This window comes from Salmo salar, chromosome 25, assembly GCF_965601325.2.
Source record: "Salmo salar chromosome 25, fSalSal1, whole genome shotgun sequence".
Classification (NCBI taxonomy): domain Eukaryota; kingdom Metazoa; phylum Chordata; class Actinopteri; order Salmoniformes; family Salmonidae; genus Salmo; species Salmo salar.
Window position 1 is genome coordinate 28,793,500 of NC_138315.1, and position 16,364 is coordinate 28,809,863.

Below are 16,364 nucleotides of genomic sequence, written 5' to 3' on the forward strand. Positions count from 1 at the left end.
ACATTTAGAAATCTGTTGCATTGTGTTGTGTGACAAAACTGCACATTTTAGAGTGACTTTTTATTGTCCTTTTATCTGTGTAATGATCATGCTGTTGAATCAGCTTCTTGATGTGCCACACCTGTCAGGTGGATGGATTATCTTGGCAAAGGAGAAATGCTCATAACAGGAATGTAAACAAATTTGTGCACAAAATTTGAGAGAAATACGCTTTCGTGCGTATCGCCCAGCGTTGCCTGGGTTTGGCCGGTGTAGGCCGTCATTGTAAATAAGAATTGTGTGACTTGCCTAGTTAAATAAAAAGTAAAAAAATATTAATTTCTACCAGATATAGAACTAAAAATGATTTTGGGATTTTATAACTAGTGCCTTGGGAGTTTTTTCAACCTCACATGTCTGTACATCTTTCCCATCAGTGAGAGACTATAGGAAATGGGGAAACTACGGCTAGACTAGCTCTCTCCACCACTTTAGCTGCTTCTGCTTTGTGGTTGGTCCCACTCATCTAACATACTAGCTAGTTCTTAATTGGAGTGTATAACAGAAATCCAACAGAGGCTAAAAGGTTATCAAACATGAAATACAAAAAAGGCACCAAAAACCTTATTTTGCCATTCTTAATGAAGCAGGGGGTATAGTTGGTGTATAGCTGTGCATTACTCTGCCTACTCCACTAGTCAACAAAGGAGAGTGAAGGGTCAGAAACTAGCTTTGATGGCCACTTTAGCCTAATTGCTGTCTGTCTAAAAATACCCTATGTTTCAATGGAATGATTGATCGATTGACAGACTCAGTGAATGGGGTCCCGAGTCTGCTTGGGACACAGGATGAGTCAGCGCTTTGTGACACACTAACAGGAGACAGAGCTCTGAGAGGAACATAGTTATTAGTGTAAACAGCCCTCAACCTAGGTAGAGTACCTCCAAGTGTATGTGTGTGGTGTGTGTGTGTACGTGCCAGGGTATCCGTTAGGAAAATGTGGCGCCGGACATTTGACAGGCAACATTTCAATTTAACGGACATTTGAGAAATTTACCGGACCCATACAAATTGGTGTGTAACTTTATTAGGGCGTTCACCCACGGTGCTCAGAATAGAGCCGGTAGATCCCAAATTCATACAACCAGTAGGTCTAAGTTACATTTTTAGTTTATTTATCTGATTTTCTATTTTTTTGTATCGGACAAAAGCCGGTTATTACCGTCTAAAGGAAACACTGGTATGTGCATGTGTCTAGGGGTCTAACCTTGTCATTCCTCTCACACAGGAACTTGAGTCTCTGGGCTCTCTTGTGCATGAAGACCCCGTCCAGGTGTCCGGTCTCCACAGACCTGATCTCTATGGCCTTCTCCCCCCAGCCCATGATCTGGTTAGAACGGATGTAGGCTACAGAAAAAGACAAAGAGGGGGACGGGGGTGAGTGGGTGGTATGACAACCGAGTTAACATGTTCAAACACTTCATTTAAGGACCTATTGTGTGAGTGTGTATGTGTATTTGTACGTGTGTGTGTCTCCACCTACCCACAGAAGTGGGCATCTCGCCCCACTGCAGCACCACGTCCTTGGTGATGCGTCCATAGGTGTTGACATAGACACCCTCGTCCTCGTAACACACTAGCAGCTCAATTCCATCTGTGTTGGGCAGGATGATGATGGCATGGGACTGGATACTGGTCTGGATCTACAGAGGGAGACAGAGGGAGAAGGGAGAGAGAAAGAGGGGGAACCATGTTAATTCAATAATGTTAATTCAATAGTGAAGTTATCCTTGGAAAAATAGAGGAAGAAGAGAAGGGGATGAGGGAGGAGAGGTTACATAGACACTAGTGTGTTTTTTACATGGGTGGGCAGGTAGATGTCGTAGACTGCCCCCGAGTCCACGTCGACGGCATGAAATCCGTTACTGGAGCCATAGATGACCTTTAATCTCTGACCTTCCTCCACCGTCAGGTCAACCAGCAGGGGCTTGTGCACCAGGTCACCAAACGACTGCAGGGGTCAACCAGGGGGCAAAGGTCATTCACATACAGTAGTGTGTGTGTGTGTGTCATTGTATGATTGTCATAACAATTCACAATAGCTGCATAACTGATTGAATAGATGGAAGTGACTAGCTCCCATAGGTGTCTTAGGTTTCCTTAATGTTCACCTTGAAAGCCATGAACTTGTGGTAGGGCTTCGGTGCCCATGCATAGACCTCCACCGAGTTCTTCAGGGCCAGAACCAAAAACTTGATCCTCTCGTATTTCACTGGGAAATAAAACAGTGTGGATACATGAGGAAGATGTCATAAGAGGCACCAACTGACAGGGTTAGTTCAGAGCATCCTCAAGACTTTTAATGACAGTATCAAAATCAAATCAAATTTTATTTGCCACGTGCTGAACGTGAAATGTGTGCAAGCAATGCAATTTTAAGAAAAAAGAAAAAAAGGGGGGGGGGGGGGGGGGTAATTTGATTAATTGTTCAGCAGTCTTACTGTTTTTAAGTTCTCTGTCCCAGTACTATTATTAGTAGGAAATGTAATTCTACCAAAATACTTTTAGCTGACATAATATTACAGTCTTATTATCTTACTCTGAGAAGTGACAGAATTGGGACATGGCGTTCGCTGGGTAGACCGAGGGTATTTCGTATTAGGAAACAATTGTGTACTTTCCCACAAAAAAATATATACGATTCTATGGCTTAAACTCATGGGCAGAACATAGATGGCCTGACTGACAGCTCTGACAGAGAGCCAGAGTTTCCAACAGCAAATTCAGGACTTTGCCCTGTGACATCACTAATCTGGGGAGACGGAACGTGAGACAGAACATTCTGGTCTAGTTTCTTCCAGGAAGTTGATGTACCTATCATTACAAAACTCTGGACTTTTTCTCTTCCATGTTGCAGTCATGACATGACGTGCTGCGCCAGTGTATTATGCACCCTACTCTGGCTGTCTTTAAGATAGTGATTCCAACATAGTGGATGAAGACCAACTGGGAGAAGACATTGTTTGGTTCATTTGGAGGGTCATATGAAAAATCAACAGTCTTTGGTGGTTCCTAAACATGTTGTGCAGACACATGACCATAACATCAATTTCTATAAAAAACTGTCCTAAAAAAATGAATTTTCTCCCCACATCATAACGTCGCATCCGTTTAACCCTACTGGCCAGATGCTTGTTGAAGATGGAGCATACCAACTTTGTAGTGCACAGCGCCCTCCAGGTCTCCCACAGTGACCCAGCCCTGTTTCTTCTCCACCTCAGGGTCGTTGTGCAGGATCTTGTTCCTCAGCCAGGACAGATAGTAAACACGCAGCTTGTTTTTCTTGCCTGCACGGGACAGGGTCAGACAAGAGGAATAGTCAAGGGTCTGGGTACCTACAATGCACCTACGATACAGTATCTAAATGTAATGGCACGGGGTGAAGTTTCCCATAGGTAAAGTTTAGTGGAGGAGGAATAATGGTCTGGGGCTGTTTTTCATGGTTCGGGCAAGGCCCCTTAGTTTAGTTCAGTGAAGGGAAATCTTAACACTACAGCATACAGTGACATTCTAGATGGTTCTGTGTTTCCAACTTTGTAGCAACAGTTTGGGGAAGGCCCTTTCCTGTTTCAGTATGACAATGCCCCTGTGCACAAAGCTTGGTCCATACAGACATTTTTTGTCGAGATCGGTGTTGAAGAACTTGACTGGCCTGCACAGAGCCATGACCTCAACCTCATCGAACACCTTTAGGATGAATTGGAACGCCGACTGCGAGCCAGCCCAATCGCCCAACATCAGTTCCCAACCTCACTAATGCTCGAGGCTGAATGGATGCAAGTCCCCGCAGCAATGTTCCAACATCTAGTGTAAAGCCTTCCCAGAATATGGACCAACTCCATATGACATGATTTTGGAATGAGATGTTCGACGAGCAGGTATCTACATACTATTGGTCATGTAGAGAATGATGGAGTTATTGGAGTTTTCCCCAAGTATTGAATTATTTGTTTCAATTGTGATTGACATTATGGATACTAGGACAGAGGATCTGACAGTGTCTGTATTTTTCAAAATGTCAAATTGTCTCTACGTCTCATGAGCATGGACCCTTTCCTTCCTTTATTGCAATATGACATCAAACTGACAGATGACACTGCAATCAGACTGCTGTCTGTGTGTGTTTCCATCATGGAAACCTTTGTGTGTGTGTGTGTGTGTGTGTGTGTGTGTGTGTGTGTGTGTGTGTGTGTGTGTGGTGTGTGTGTGTGTGTGTGTGTGTGTGTGTGTGTGTGTGTGTGTGTGTGTGTGTGTGTGTGTGTGTGTGTGTGTGTGTGTGTGTGTGTGTGTCAGTGGACATGCGATATGCAATAAAGGATTTAAGCCTTGAGACAATTTAGACATGGATTGTGCATGTGCCATTCAGAGGGTGAATGGGTAAGACAAAAGGCGCACCGGTTTGCATCAACAACTTCAACGCTGCTGGGTTTTTCACACTCAACAGTTTCCCGTGTGTATCAAGAATGGTCCACCACTCAAAGGACATCGAGCCAACTTGACAGAGCTGTGGGAAGCATTGGAGTCAACATGTTCTTAACGTTTTGGACACTCAGCGTATGACGTCCTACACTAACTGGTCATTTACTCAATTTCCTCTGTCTGTTGTGACATCCGACGCAACACTGGGTGACACAGACCAGCGAGCGTTGGATGGTTGCTACAGTCAATTATGTGACCACAGCACAGGAAAGAGAAGCAGGAACCTACAGCCAGACACTATGTCTGCTTTGCACGAACGTTCTCAGAGAGATCACTTAGACCCCTTACGTCTGTGTGCATGTCTGTTTTTCCATCAGTCAATCAAATGTATTTATAAAGCCCTTTTTACATCAGCAGATGTCACAAAGTGCTGTACAGAAACCCAGCCTAAAACCCCAAACATCAAGCAATGTAGATGTAGAAGCACAGTGGCTAGGAAAAACTCCATAGAACCCTCCATAGAGAGGAAACAGGCTCTGAGGGGTGGCCAGTCCTCTTCTGGCTGTGCCTGGTGGAGATTTTAACAGAACATGGTCAAGATGTTCAAACGTTCATAGATGACCAGCAGGATCAAATAATAATAATCACAGTGGTTGTCGAGGATGCAACAGGTCAGCACCTCAGGAGTAAATGTCAGTTGGCTTTTCATTGCCGAGCATTCAGAGTTCGAGACAGCAGGTGCGATAGAGAGAGTCAAAAACAGCAGGTCCGGAACAAGGTAGCACGTCCGGTGAACAGGTCAGGGTTCCATAGCCGCAGACAGAACAGTTAAAACTGGAGCAGCAGCACGACCAGGTGGACTGGGGACAGCAAGGAGTCATCAGGACAGGTAGTCCTGAGGCATGGTCCCAGGGCTCAGGTCCTCCGGGAGGGGAGAGAGAGAGAATTAGAGGGAGCATACTTAAATTCACACAGGACACCGGATAAGTGTTATCTGGTATATCCGATATAACCTGACCCTAGCCCCCCGACACCTAAACTATTGCAGCATAGATACTGGAGGCTGAGACAGGAGGGGTTGGGAGACACTGTGGCCTCGTCCAATGATACCCCCGGACAGGGCCAACCAGGCAGGATATAACCCATTCCACTTTTCTGAAGCACAGCCCCCACACCACTAGAGGGATATCTTCAACCACCAACTTACTACCCTGAGACAAGGCTGAGTATAGCCCACGAAGATCTCCCCCACGGTACGAACCCGAGGGGGGCGCCAACCCGGACAGGAAGATCACGTCAGTGACTCAACCCACTCAAGTGGTGCACCCTTCCTAGGGACGGCATGGAAGAGCACTAGTAAGCCAGTGACTCAGCCCCTGTAATAGGGTTAGAGGCAGAGAATCCCAGTGGAGAGAGGGGAACCGGCCAGGCAGAGACAGCAAGGGCGGTTCGTTGCTCCTGTGCCTTTCCATTCACCTTCACACTCCTGGGCCAGACTACACTCAATCATAGGACCCACTGAAGAGATGAGTCTTCAATAAAGACTTAAAGGTTGAGACCGAGTCTGCGTCTCTCACATGGGTAGGCAGACCATTCCATAAAAATGGAGCTCTATAGGATAAAGCCCTGCCTCCAGCTGTTTGCTTAGAAATTCTAGGAACAATAAGGAGGCCTGCATCTTGTGACCGTAGCGTATGTGTAGGTATATACGGCAGGACCAAATCGGAGAGATAGGTAGGAGCAAGTCCATGCAATGCTTTGTAGGTTAGCAGTAAAACCTTGAAATCAGCCCTAGCCATGTACGTGTAGTAAATGTGTATGTATAGTGTGTGTGTGTGTGTGTGTGTGTCGCGCACGTGTTTGAATGTCTGTTTTCCCATCTATGCATAGTAACTGTGTGTGTGTACCTGATATAGTGACCAGGACGTTGAGTCCCTCTAGGACGTCCATCTGTTGGAAGCGGCGTCGGCTGATTAGGGGGTAGACCTTCCCCTGACCGCTACGGTCCAGCAGCATCAGACCACTCTCTGTCCCCACCAGGAGGTTCACTCCTACACACAGTGTTGCATTTAGATTGCTGTCACCTGGTAGTGAAGACTGATATTACTGTGATAACTACATAGCAGAGATAATTGTGACCACTCACCCCAGAGTGCAGCACACAGGATCTCAGAGTTAAACCTCTTCTTATACTTGCGGATCTCTGGGGTGTCGCTTTGTGGTCGTGTGTTGACAGGGTTTACATTGACCACGGAGCCTTTACGTGACGGGTCCGCCCTCAGTGCCTCCGCCAGCCTGGCGTCGTTCCCAAATGCTGCAGAGGACAAGGAAGGGATTCAGTTGGAAATACAAGCTGATTATGTATTACTATCATATATATTCAGTTCTATATACTTAGTATACGTTTCTATAAATGTTGTATATTTAGTTTACATTTCTATAACATTTGTTTGGAATAAACGGGTGTTCTCTGGTGTTGCCTCAGAAACTAACACAAGGTTTGTTGACACTGGAGAGAACCCCTCAGATACAGCTGATGGGGACTGGTCACCCAATAAGAGGGCTGGGAGCTGGTGAGAGGGGCTTACCCAGGTTATTGAGAGCGGCGCCGGATGGAGAGACTTGGAGGAGGCGTGGATCAATAAAGGGAGTGAAGGAGGAGGAGGACTTGTGTTTCTGCATGCTGTTGCTGGAAGAATGGCTCTAGAGCAGCAGGTGAACAGAACAACATATAAACATATAGAATCATTATGTCATTGACTTACCAGCCAACTCCTAGACCAAGACTACAATGGCAGCAGTTTGTGTACGTATAAACATGAAACACCATTTCCCATAGCTCCATAAATACCACAAAACAAAAAAATGAAATACAGAACTAAGAAACTAGGGCAGGTGTAAGGAGCATAGAGAAATCAGGTACAGGAAAAACAATTCACAAAATCACACAGTGAATGAAAGAGAAACAGGCAAAAACAAGAAGTATCTATGGTGGTGGGTAAAACAGATGGAATGTTCAGGTAATAACAAAGGTTGAGGAACAAAAACATATCTCAAGGAATGGCTTTTCATGGTAAAATAATGACCTGTGTTCATTCCTGAAATATGCTATGTTGTAGCCTAGTCCTACAAGGGTTTCTGGAGATGTCTTTAATCATCGGTGACTAAAAGCCACAAATAATAATCAAAATGTGCCTCCAAGGATATGTAAGCCAGCACAACCTAGTCTCCAAAAAAAGTCTAAAAAATAAGAAATTATGTAAAATTCCAGAAACTTGGTCAAAATAAGACATTTTTTTAGGGGGGAGTAACACTACATCTACAGAGCTTGGAGGAAACTAGACTAGTTGTCGCACTCAGAAAAAAAAAGAGCAAGAGCACCACTAGGTGGCCAGAGAGAGATAACCACTAGGTGGCCAGAGAGACATAACCACTAGGTGGCCAGAGAGACATAACCACTAGGTGGCCAGAGAGACATAACCACTAGGTGGCCAGAGAGAGATAACCACTAGGTGGCCAGAGAGACATAACCACTAGGTGGCCAGAGAGAGATAACCACTAGGTGGCCAGAGAGAGATAACCTCTAGGTGGCCAGAGAGACATAACCACTAGGTGGCCAGAGAGACATAACCACTAGGTGGCCAGAGAGACCTAGGTGGCCAGAGAGACATAACCACTAGGTGGCCAGAGAGACATAACCACTAGGTGGCCAGAGAGAGATAACCACTAGGTGGCCAGAGAGAGATAACCACTAGGTGGCCAGAGAGAGATAACCACTAGGTGGCCAGAGAGAGATAACCACTAGGTGGCCAGAGAGAGATAACCACTAGGTGGCCAGAGAGAGATAACCACTAGGTGGCCAGAGAGAGATAACCACTAGGTGGCCAGAGAGAGATAACCACTAGGTGGCCAGAGAGAGATAACCTCTAGGTGGCCAGAGAGAGATAACCACTAGGTGGCCAGAGAGAGATAACCACTAGGTGGCCAGAGAGAGATAATCTCTAGGTGGCCAGAGAGACATAACCTCTAGGTGGCCAGAGAGACATAACCACTAGGTGGCCAGAGAGAGATAACCACTAGGTGGCCAGAGAGAGATAACCACTAGGTGGCCAGAGAGACATAACCACTAGGTGGCCAGAGAGACATAACCACTAGGTGGCCAGAGAGAGATAACCACTAGGTGGCCAGAGAGACATAACCACTAGGTGGCCAGAGAGAGATAACCACTAGGTGGCCAGAGAGACATAACCACTAGGTGCCAGAGAGAGATAACCACTAGGTGGCCAGAGAGAGATAACCACTAGGTGGCCAGAGAGACATAACCACTAGGTGGCCAGAGAGACATAACCACTAGGTGGCCAGAGAGACATAACCACTAGGTGGCCAGAGAGACATAACCACTAGGTGGCCAGAGAGAGATAACCACTAGGTGGCCAGAGAGACATAACCACTAGGTGGCCAGAGAGAGATAACCACTAGGTGGCCAGAGAGAGATAACCACTAGGTGGCCAGAGAGAGATAACCTCTAGGTGGCCAGAGAGCGAGAGAACACCACTAGCTGGCCAGAGAGCGAAAGGGAGAGAGAGAGAGAGAACACCACTAGGTGGCCAGAGAGAGATAATCTCTAGGTGGCCAGAGAGACATAACCTCTAGGTGGCCAGAGAGACATAACCACTAGGTGGCCAGAGAGAGATAACCACTAGGTGGCCAGAGAGAGATAACCACTAGGTGGCCAGAGAGACATAACCACTAGGTGGCCAGAGAGACATAACCACTAGGTGGCCAGAGAGAGATAACCACTAGGTGGCCAGAGAGACATAACCACTAGGTGGCCAGAGAGAGATAACCACTAGGTGGCCAGAGAGACATAACCACTAGGTGCCAGAGAGAGATAACCACTAGGTGGCCAGAGAGAGATAACCACTAGGTGGCCAGAGAGACATAACCACTAGGTGGCCAGAGAGACATAACCACTAGGTGGCCAGAGAGAGATAACCACTAGGTGGCCAGAGAGACATAACCACTAGGTGGCCAGAGAGAGATAACCACTAGGTGGCCAGAGAGACATAACCACTAGGTGGCCAGAGAGAGATAACCACTAGGTGGCCAGAGAGAGATAACCACTAGGTGGCCAGAGAGAGATAACCTCTAGGTGGCCAGAGAGCGAGAGAACACCACTAGCTGGCCAGAGAGCGAAAGGGAGAGAGAGAGAGAGAACACCACTAGGTGGCCAGAGAGAGAGAGAACACCACTAGGTGGCCAGAGAGAGAGAGAACACCACTAGGTGGCCAGAGAGAGAGAACACCACTAGGTGGCCAGAGAGAGAGAGAGAGAGAACACCACTAGGTGGCCAGAGAGAGAGAGAGAGAGAGAACACCACTAGGTGGCCAGAGAGAAGGAACACCACTAGGTGGCCAGAGAGAGAGAACACCACTAGGTGGCCAGAGAGAGAGAGAGCACCACCAGATGCAACCAGTTCATAACAGACCCAGGCCTGAGGGAGGACCAGGGACCATGGGCCAGAGGGAGGCTAAGAGGGACATACCTCCAGTATCATGCTGAGCTTGTCCAGGGGGCTCTGGGGGGACATTGACATGGTGGGGCTGGTCAGGCTGGAGGAGGAGGGGGAGGAGGAGGCAGAGGAGGAGGGGGAGTGGTGGCTCTGCTGGATCAGGTCAGGCAGGAGGTGAATGCGGCCTGCAAAGCCATTTCTCTCCTGGTGGCCTTGGAGACCGGGGTGGCCCTGGAGGGCAGGGTGAATCAGCCCGGGGCTGGGGACAAAGCCAAGGACAGGGCCTTGACCAGGGCTGGAGACAGGTCGCTTTTTGCTGTCACCTGCACTCTGGAAGTAAGAACAGGGGCAAACTTTGGGTCTAAGTTTCTTTCCCTGAGGAGGAGGGATTCTATTGGCTACTTGTGTTAAGGGAAGACTAGTCTACTGAAGCAGTCTACTGAAGCTACAGTCTACTACTGTAAGAGACTTCAGACACATTCATTTGGGGATTAAGTAAAAGAGAATTGTCAATAACAGAGACCAAAAGTGTAATTTTACGCTAACTTATTTCTAGGACTTTATTGGAGCCATTTTATGATGTTCAATCTGTTGCAGGTCTATGCTGTCGTCCAATGGGAGAACCGGTGGTTAATACTGGGAGTAGGAGCATTTCTTCAGGTTAACAAAGCCCTTTCCATTCTAACCCTGACCCCTTGGCTTCACCAGCAACACAAAGTAAACAATGAGAGAACAAATAACAAAGCAAGGTCCAACACAATATTAAACACAGTGGATAAACCATAAAGGGACAAATGAGTGAATGAAATACCACAATAAAATAACTACAAAGGTTTACAGTGTGTGACTGATATGTTGTTATAAGAGAGGTGGTCAGCGTGGCCTGGGTGTTGGCCTTACCGGTCTGACGATCAGAGTGCCATCTTTACAGGGTGTGGTTTTAGCGTCACTCTCGCCCTCCTCGTGAACGATCATAGTCTTCACCGATTCCGTCTCACCGTTGCTCAGCCTCGAAGAGCTGGAGGTGGAGGTGGAGGTGGCATAAACAGAGAATCAGGAAGAGATTGTTCTAATCACATTCATTTTCCTTCACCGCAATCACACGCTCAAATGTCATTGTAATATATTTTTTATTTTTATTTCACCTTTATTTAACCAGGTAGGCAAGTTGAGAACAAGTTCTCATTTACAATTGCGACCTGGCCAAGATAAAGCAAAGCAGTTCGACAACATACAACAACACAGAGTTACACATGGAGTAAAACAACATACAATCAATGATACAGTAGAAAAATAAGTCTATATACAATGTGAGCAAATGATGTGAGATAAGGGAGGTAAAGGCAAAAAAGGCCATGGTGGCAGAGTAAATACAGTATAGCAAGTAAAACACTGGAATGGTAGATTTGTTATTTGAAGAAAGTTCAAAGTTAAAATATAAATAATATGGTGCAAAGGAGCAAAATAAATAAATACAGTAGGGAAGAGGTAGTAGTTTGGGCAAAATTATAGATGGGCTATGTACAGGTGCAGTGATCTGTGAGCTGCTCTGACAGCTGGTGCTTAAAGCTAGTGAGGGAGATGTGTTTCCAGTTTCAGAGATTTTTGTAGTTCGTTCCAGTCATTGGCAGCAGAGAACTGGAAGGAGAGACGACCAAAGGAGGAGTTGGCTTTAGGGGTGACAAGTGAGATATACCTGCTGGAGCGCGTGCTACAGGTGGGTGCTGCTATGGTGACCAGTGAGCGGAAATAAGGGGGGACTTTACCTAGCAGGGTCTTGTAGATGACCTGGAGCCAATGTGTTTGGTGACGATTATGAAGCGAAGGCCAGCCAACGAGAGCGTACAGGTCGCAGTGGTGGGTAGTATATGGGGCTTTGGTGACAAAACGGATGGCACTGTGATAGACTGCATCCAGCTTGTTGAGTAGGGTATTGGAGGCTATTTTGTAAATGACATCGCCGAAGTCGAGGATTGGTAGGATGGTCAGTTTTACGAGGGTATGTTTGGCAGCATGAGTGAAGGATGCTTTGTTGCGAAATAGGAAGCCAATTCTAGATTTAACTTTGGATTGGAGATGTTTGATGTGAGTCTGGAAGGAGAGTTTACAGTCTAACCAGACACCTAGGTATTTGTAGTTGTCCACAAATTCTAAGACAGAACCGTCCAGAGAAGTGATGCTGGACAGGCGGGCAGGTGCAGGCAGCGATCGGTTGAAGAGCATGCATTTAGTTTTACTTGTATTTAGGAGCAGTTGGAGACCACGGAAGGAGAGTTGTATGGCATTGAAGCTCGTCTGGAGGGTTGTTAACACAGTGTCCAAAGAAGGGCCAGAAGTATACAGAATGGTGTCGTCTGCGTAGAGGTGGATCAGAGATTCACCAGCAGCAAGAGCGACATCATTGATGTATACAGAGAAAAGAGTTGGCCCAAGAATTGAACCCTGTGGTACCCCCATAGAGACTGCCAGAGGTCCGGACAGCAGGCCCTCCGATTTGACACACTGAACTCTATCAGAGAAGTAGTTGGTGAACCAGGCGACGCAATCGTTTGAGAAACCAAGGCTACTGAGTCTGCCGATGAAGATGTGGTGATTAACAGAGTCAAAAGCTTTGGCCAGGTCAATGAATATGATGTCATTGTGAGTAGGGATAGGTTTGGGGTTCAGGGATAGGGTTGGGGTTCAGGGATAGGGTTGGGGTTCAGGGATAGGGTTGGGGTTCAGGGATAGGGTTGGGGTTCAGGGATAGGGTCGGGGTTCAGGGATAGGGTCGGGGTTCAGGTACAGGTCCTACTCTACATACACAGCCCGAGAGTCCTCTGGTCCTGAGGTAGACTCCTCCCCTCCCTCCTGGTCCACTTCTTCGTCATCATCCTCATCTGTGGTCCCCGACTCTTCACTGGATGAGGAGTAGTCCGTCACCTTGTGGGGGCGTGGAACGTCCTCCACTGCACGGAGCTCTTTGGCCAGTGCCGTCAGGTCCTAGAGGGGGGGGGGGGGGGTCAGAGGTTAGAGGTCAAATTCTGTTTCCTTCCCTTTCTCTCTCTTTCAGTCTCTCTCTCTCTTTTTTAGCTCTCGTTTTCCGGGTTGTGGATTTGTTGCCAGGTCATTCGCAGGGTTAAATGCAGGAGACAGGATGCAGGAAGCTGCTTGGGGAGGAAGTGAAGTCACAGGTGCGCCAGCCAATGAGGAGTGGGCCGGTGAGTTGCAAAGCCAACAGGAGATGAGAAAAGAGATTTTTATATTTAACTAGTCAAGTCAGTTAAGAACAAATTCTTATTTTCAATGATGGCCTAGGAACAGTGCCTTGTTCAGGGGCAGAAGAACAGATTTTTACCTTGTCAGCTCGGGGTACCCACTAGGGTACCTGCCGCCACATGAGAAATTACACACTGCTGCCATAATTCCAATCTGTCCACAAGGCTGGAAGAGGTTAGTGAGTCATCAGATGACAAGACCAGACCAGAGCATACAAGGAAGGAAGGGGCTGCAAGTATGAGAGAGATTGAATGATCCAATAGAAAGAAATATAAGAAGTATGGGGGAGGAGACAAGAGGTTAAAAGGAGCATGAGTAAAATAGCACCAATCAGGAGAGAGGCAAGCCATTAGCACAGAACCCTTCAGCCAATGAGATTGTCAGTACAAACAGACACGATTTCACTCTAGCTTACCACTTCCCCCTACAGAATTCACGAGTACCAGTTATCCACAGCGCAAAGGGTGAAACACACAAAGAACTATGTCAGATCATTGTAAAACCATCATTCCCACTCAAAACTGTTATTTTCACCGCTTTTTGAATTGTCACAACACTTGGCCTCATTCAACACTAGTTAGTACACTAGCTAGTACACTAGTCAGCTAGTCCAATAGTTTTACGGGGGTAAGATCTCACCACCGGTTGGTTAGGTCTGACCAATTCCTTCCTCTCCTCTGGGGTTTTCCCAGCATGCTCTGGGCGCTGAAGGGGAGAACCCTCAGACTTTGATGAGGCTGAGAGGGGGACAGCGGGGATACCGGTCAGTAAACTAAAGAGCTATGTGGAGAATTTTTTGTAGTGTATTCAATGGCTAATGTACTCTAATGAATCATATACTGTAATCCAATGCTGCAATGTGGTGCTAAATGTATTATCATTTGGTTACCAATACTTGACTACTTTGTATACAATAGTTATGTGTGTGTGTCTTGAGTGTGTATGTAAGAAACTCCTCATGAGACTATGCGTGTGTGTGTATCAGGGGAACATAAGACTCACAGCGGGCTCTGAATCTTTCCCCTGAGCCGCTGTGAGAGCTGGAGTTACTGGAACCAGAGGAACTGCCAGTACTACCACTGCCTGGCCTGGGAACCAGCTTCTCCACCCGCTCCCACAGCAGACGCGGCTCCGCTGCAGCACTGTGGAGAGAGACAGAGGTTTTATATTACAGACACACACACTTTACATAAAGGCAAAATATATACAGTACCAGTCAAAAGTTTGGACACACCTACTCATTCAAGGGTTTTAAGTTATTTGTACTATTTTCTACATTGTAGAATAATAGTGAAGACATCAAAACAATGAAATTACACATATGGAATCATGTAGTAACCAAAAAAGTGTTAAACAAATCAAAATATATTTTATATTTTAGATTCTTGAAAGTAGCCACCAATTTGCCTTGATGACAGCTTTCAAACTCTTGGCATTCTCTCAACCAGCTTCATCTGGAATGCTTTTCCAACAGTCTTGAAGGAGTTCCCACCAATGCTGAGCACTTGTTGGCTGCTTTCCCTTCACTCTGCGGTCCAACTCATCCCAAACCATCTCAATTGGGTTGAGGTCATCTGATGCAGCACTCCATCACTCTCCTTCTTGGTCAAACAGCCCTTACACAGCCAGGAGGTGTGTGGATCATTGTCCTGTTGAAAAACAAATGATAGTCCGGCTAAGCACAAACCAGATGGGATGGCGTATCGCTGCAGAATGCCTTGAATTCAAATAAATCACCAACAATCTCACAAGCAAAGCACCCCCACACCATCACACCTCCTCCTCCATGCTTCACGTTGGGAACCACACATGCGGAGATCATGCGTTCACCTACTCTGTGTCTCAAAAAGACACGGCGGTTGAAACCAAAAATCTATCATTTGGACTCATCAGACCAAAGGACAGATTTCCACCGGTCTAATGTCCATTGCTCTTGTTTCTTGACCCAAGCAAGTATCTTCTTCTAATTGGTGTCTTTTAGTAGTGGTTTCTTTGCAGCAATTCGACCATGATGGCCTGATTCACGCAGTCTCCTCTGAACAGATGATGTTGAGATGTGTCTGTTACTTGAACTCTCTGAAGTATTTATTTTGGCTGCAATCTGAGGTGCAGTTAACTCTAATGAACTTATCCTCTGCAGCAGAGGTAACTCTGGGTCTTCCTTTCCTGTGGTGGTCCTCTTGAGAGCCAGTGTCCTCATAGAGCTTGATGGGTTTTGCGACTGCACTTGAAGAAACGTTTTTTAAATTTTCTGTAATTACTGACCTTCATGTCTTAAAGTATTGATGGACTGTCGTTTCTCCTTGCTTATTTGACCTGTTCTTGCCATAATATGGACTTGGTCTTTAACCAAATAGGGCTATTCTCTGTATACCACCCCTACCTTGTCACAACACAACTGATTGGCTCAAACGCATTAAGGGAAGAAATTCCACAAATGAACTATTAACAAAAGCACACCTGTTAATTGAAATGCATTCCAGGTGACTACCTCATGAAGCTGGTTGAGAGAATGTGCAGAGCTGTTATCAAGGCAAAGGGGTGGCTACTTTGAAGAATCTCAAATCTCAAATATATTTTGATTTGTTTAACACTTTGTTTGGTTACTACATGATTCCATATGTGTTATTTCATAGTTTTGATGTCTTCACTATTATTCTACAATGTTGAAAATCGTAAAAAGAAAAGAAAAAACCTGTAGGTGTCCAAACCTTTGCCTGGTACGGTACATTTTAATAGACAGACACATAGACACATACATTTTCATAGACACAGACATGCACACAAAGTCTCACAGGAGATGAAGCTCAGCATTATAGAGAATTGCTAAGAGAGAAAAGGTGTGCACACACAAATAGGAGACAAGGATATGTATCACAGGGCAGAGCAGTGAGTAATGTTACATAAAACCCTCCCACACAGTATCCACACACAGAGAAGACCAGGACTCCACAGAGAACAGACAGACACACAGTGAAGAGGTTTTACATTACAGTACTGAACACTCGAGAGAAGAGAGGAAAGGAGAGGGGGATGGTGAAAAAACAATAGAGGGTGAGACAGACAGAGAGACGGACGGAGAAATACAGAGAGATGGACAGAGAAATACAGAGAAAGGGCTGATAGAAAAAGAAAC

The 16,364-nt window shown here is 46.2% G+C and overlaps 1 protein-coding gene across 7 annotated transcripts in view; it reads right to left on the reverse strand.

Annotated features, from left to right (window-relative positions):
• Window positions 1-16,364, reverse strand: part of map4k4 (mitogen-activated protein kinase kinase kinase kinase 4) — a 104,316-nt gene that overhangs the window by 6,957 nt on the left and 80,995 nt on the right. For 3 of the 7 annotated variants that reach the window (XM_014173828.3, XM_082969083.1, XM_014173831.3), the window contains 13 exons: window positions 14,231-14,370; window positions 13,868-13,965; window positions 12,774-12,952; window positions 10,871-10,988; window positions 10,004-10,300; window positions 7,047-7,161; window positions 6,605-6,772; window positions 6,366-6,509; window positions 3,192-3,326; window positions 2,151-2,251; window positions 1,841-1,990; window positions 1,523-1,682; window positions 1,247-1,386 (listed from right to left, as the gene is read on the reverse strand). In XM_014173828.3, the coding sequence (XP_014029303.1) occupies window positions 1,247-1,386; window positions 1,523-1,682; window positions 1,841-1,990; window positions 2,151-2,251; window positions 3,192-3,326; window positions 6,366-6,509; window positions 6,605-6,772; window positions 7,047-7,161; window positions 10,004-10,300; window positions 10,871-10,988; window positions 12,774-12,952; window positions 13,868-13,965; window positions 14,231-14,370 (1,945 nt within the window). Of the gene's footprint in view, window positions 1-1,246; window positions 1,387-1,522; window positions 1,683-1,840; window positions 1,991-2,150; window positions 2,252-3,191; window positions 3,327-6,365; window positions 6,773-7,046; window positions 7,162-10,003; window positions 10,301-10,870; window positions 10,989-12,773; window positions 12,953-13,867; window positions 13,966-14,230; window positions 14,371-16,364 lie in introns of those variants that run through there. The other 4 variants (XM_045707735.2, XM_014173834.3, XM_014173835.3 and 1 more) reach the window with 3 other exon arrangements.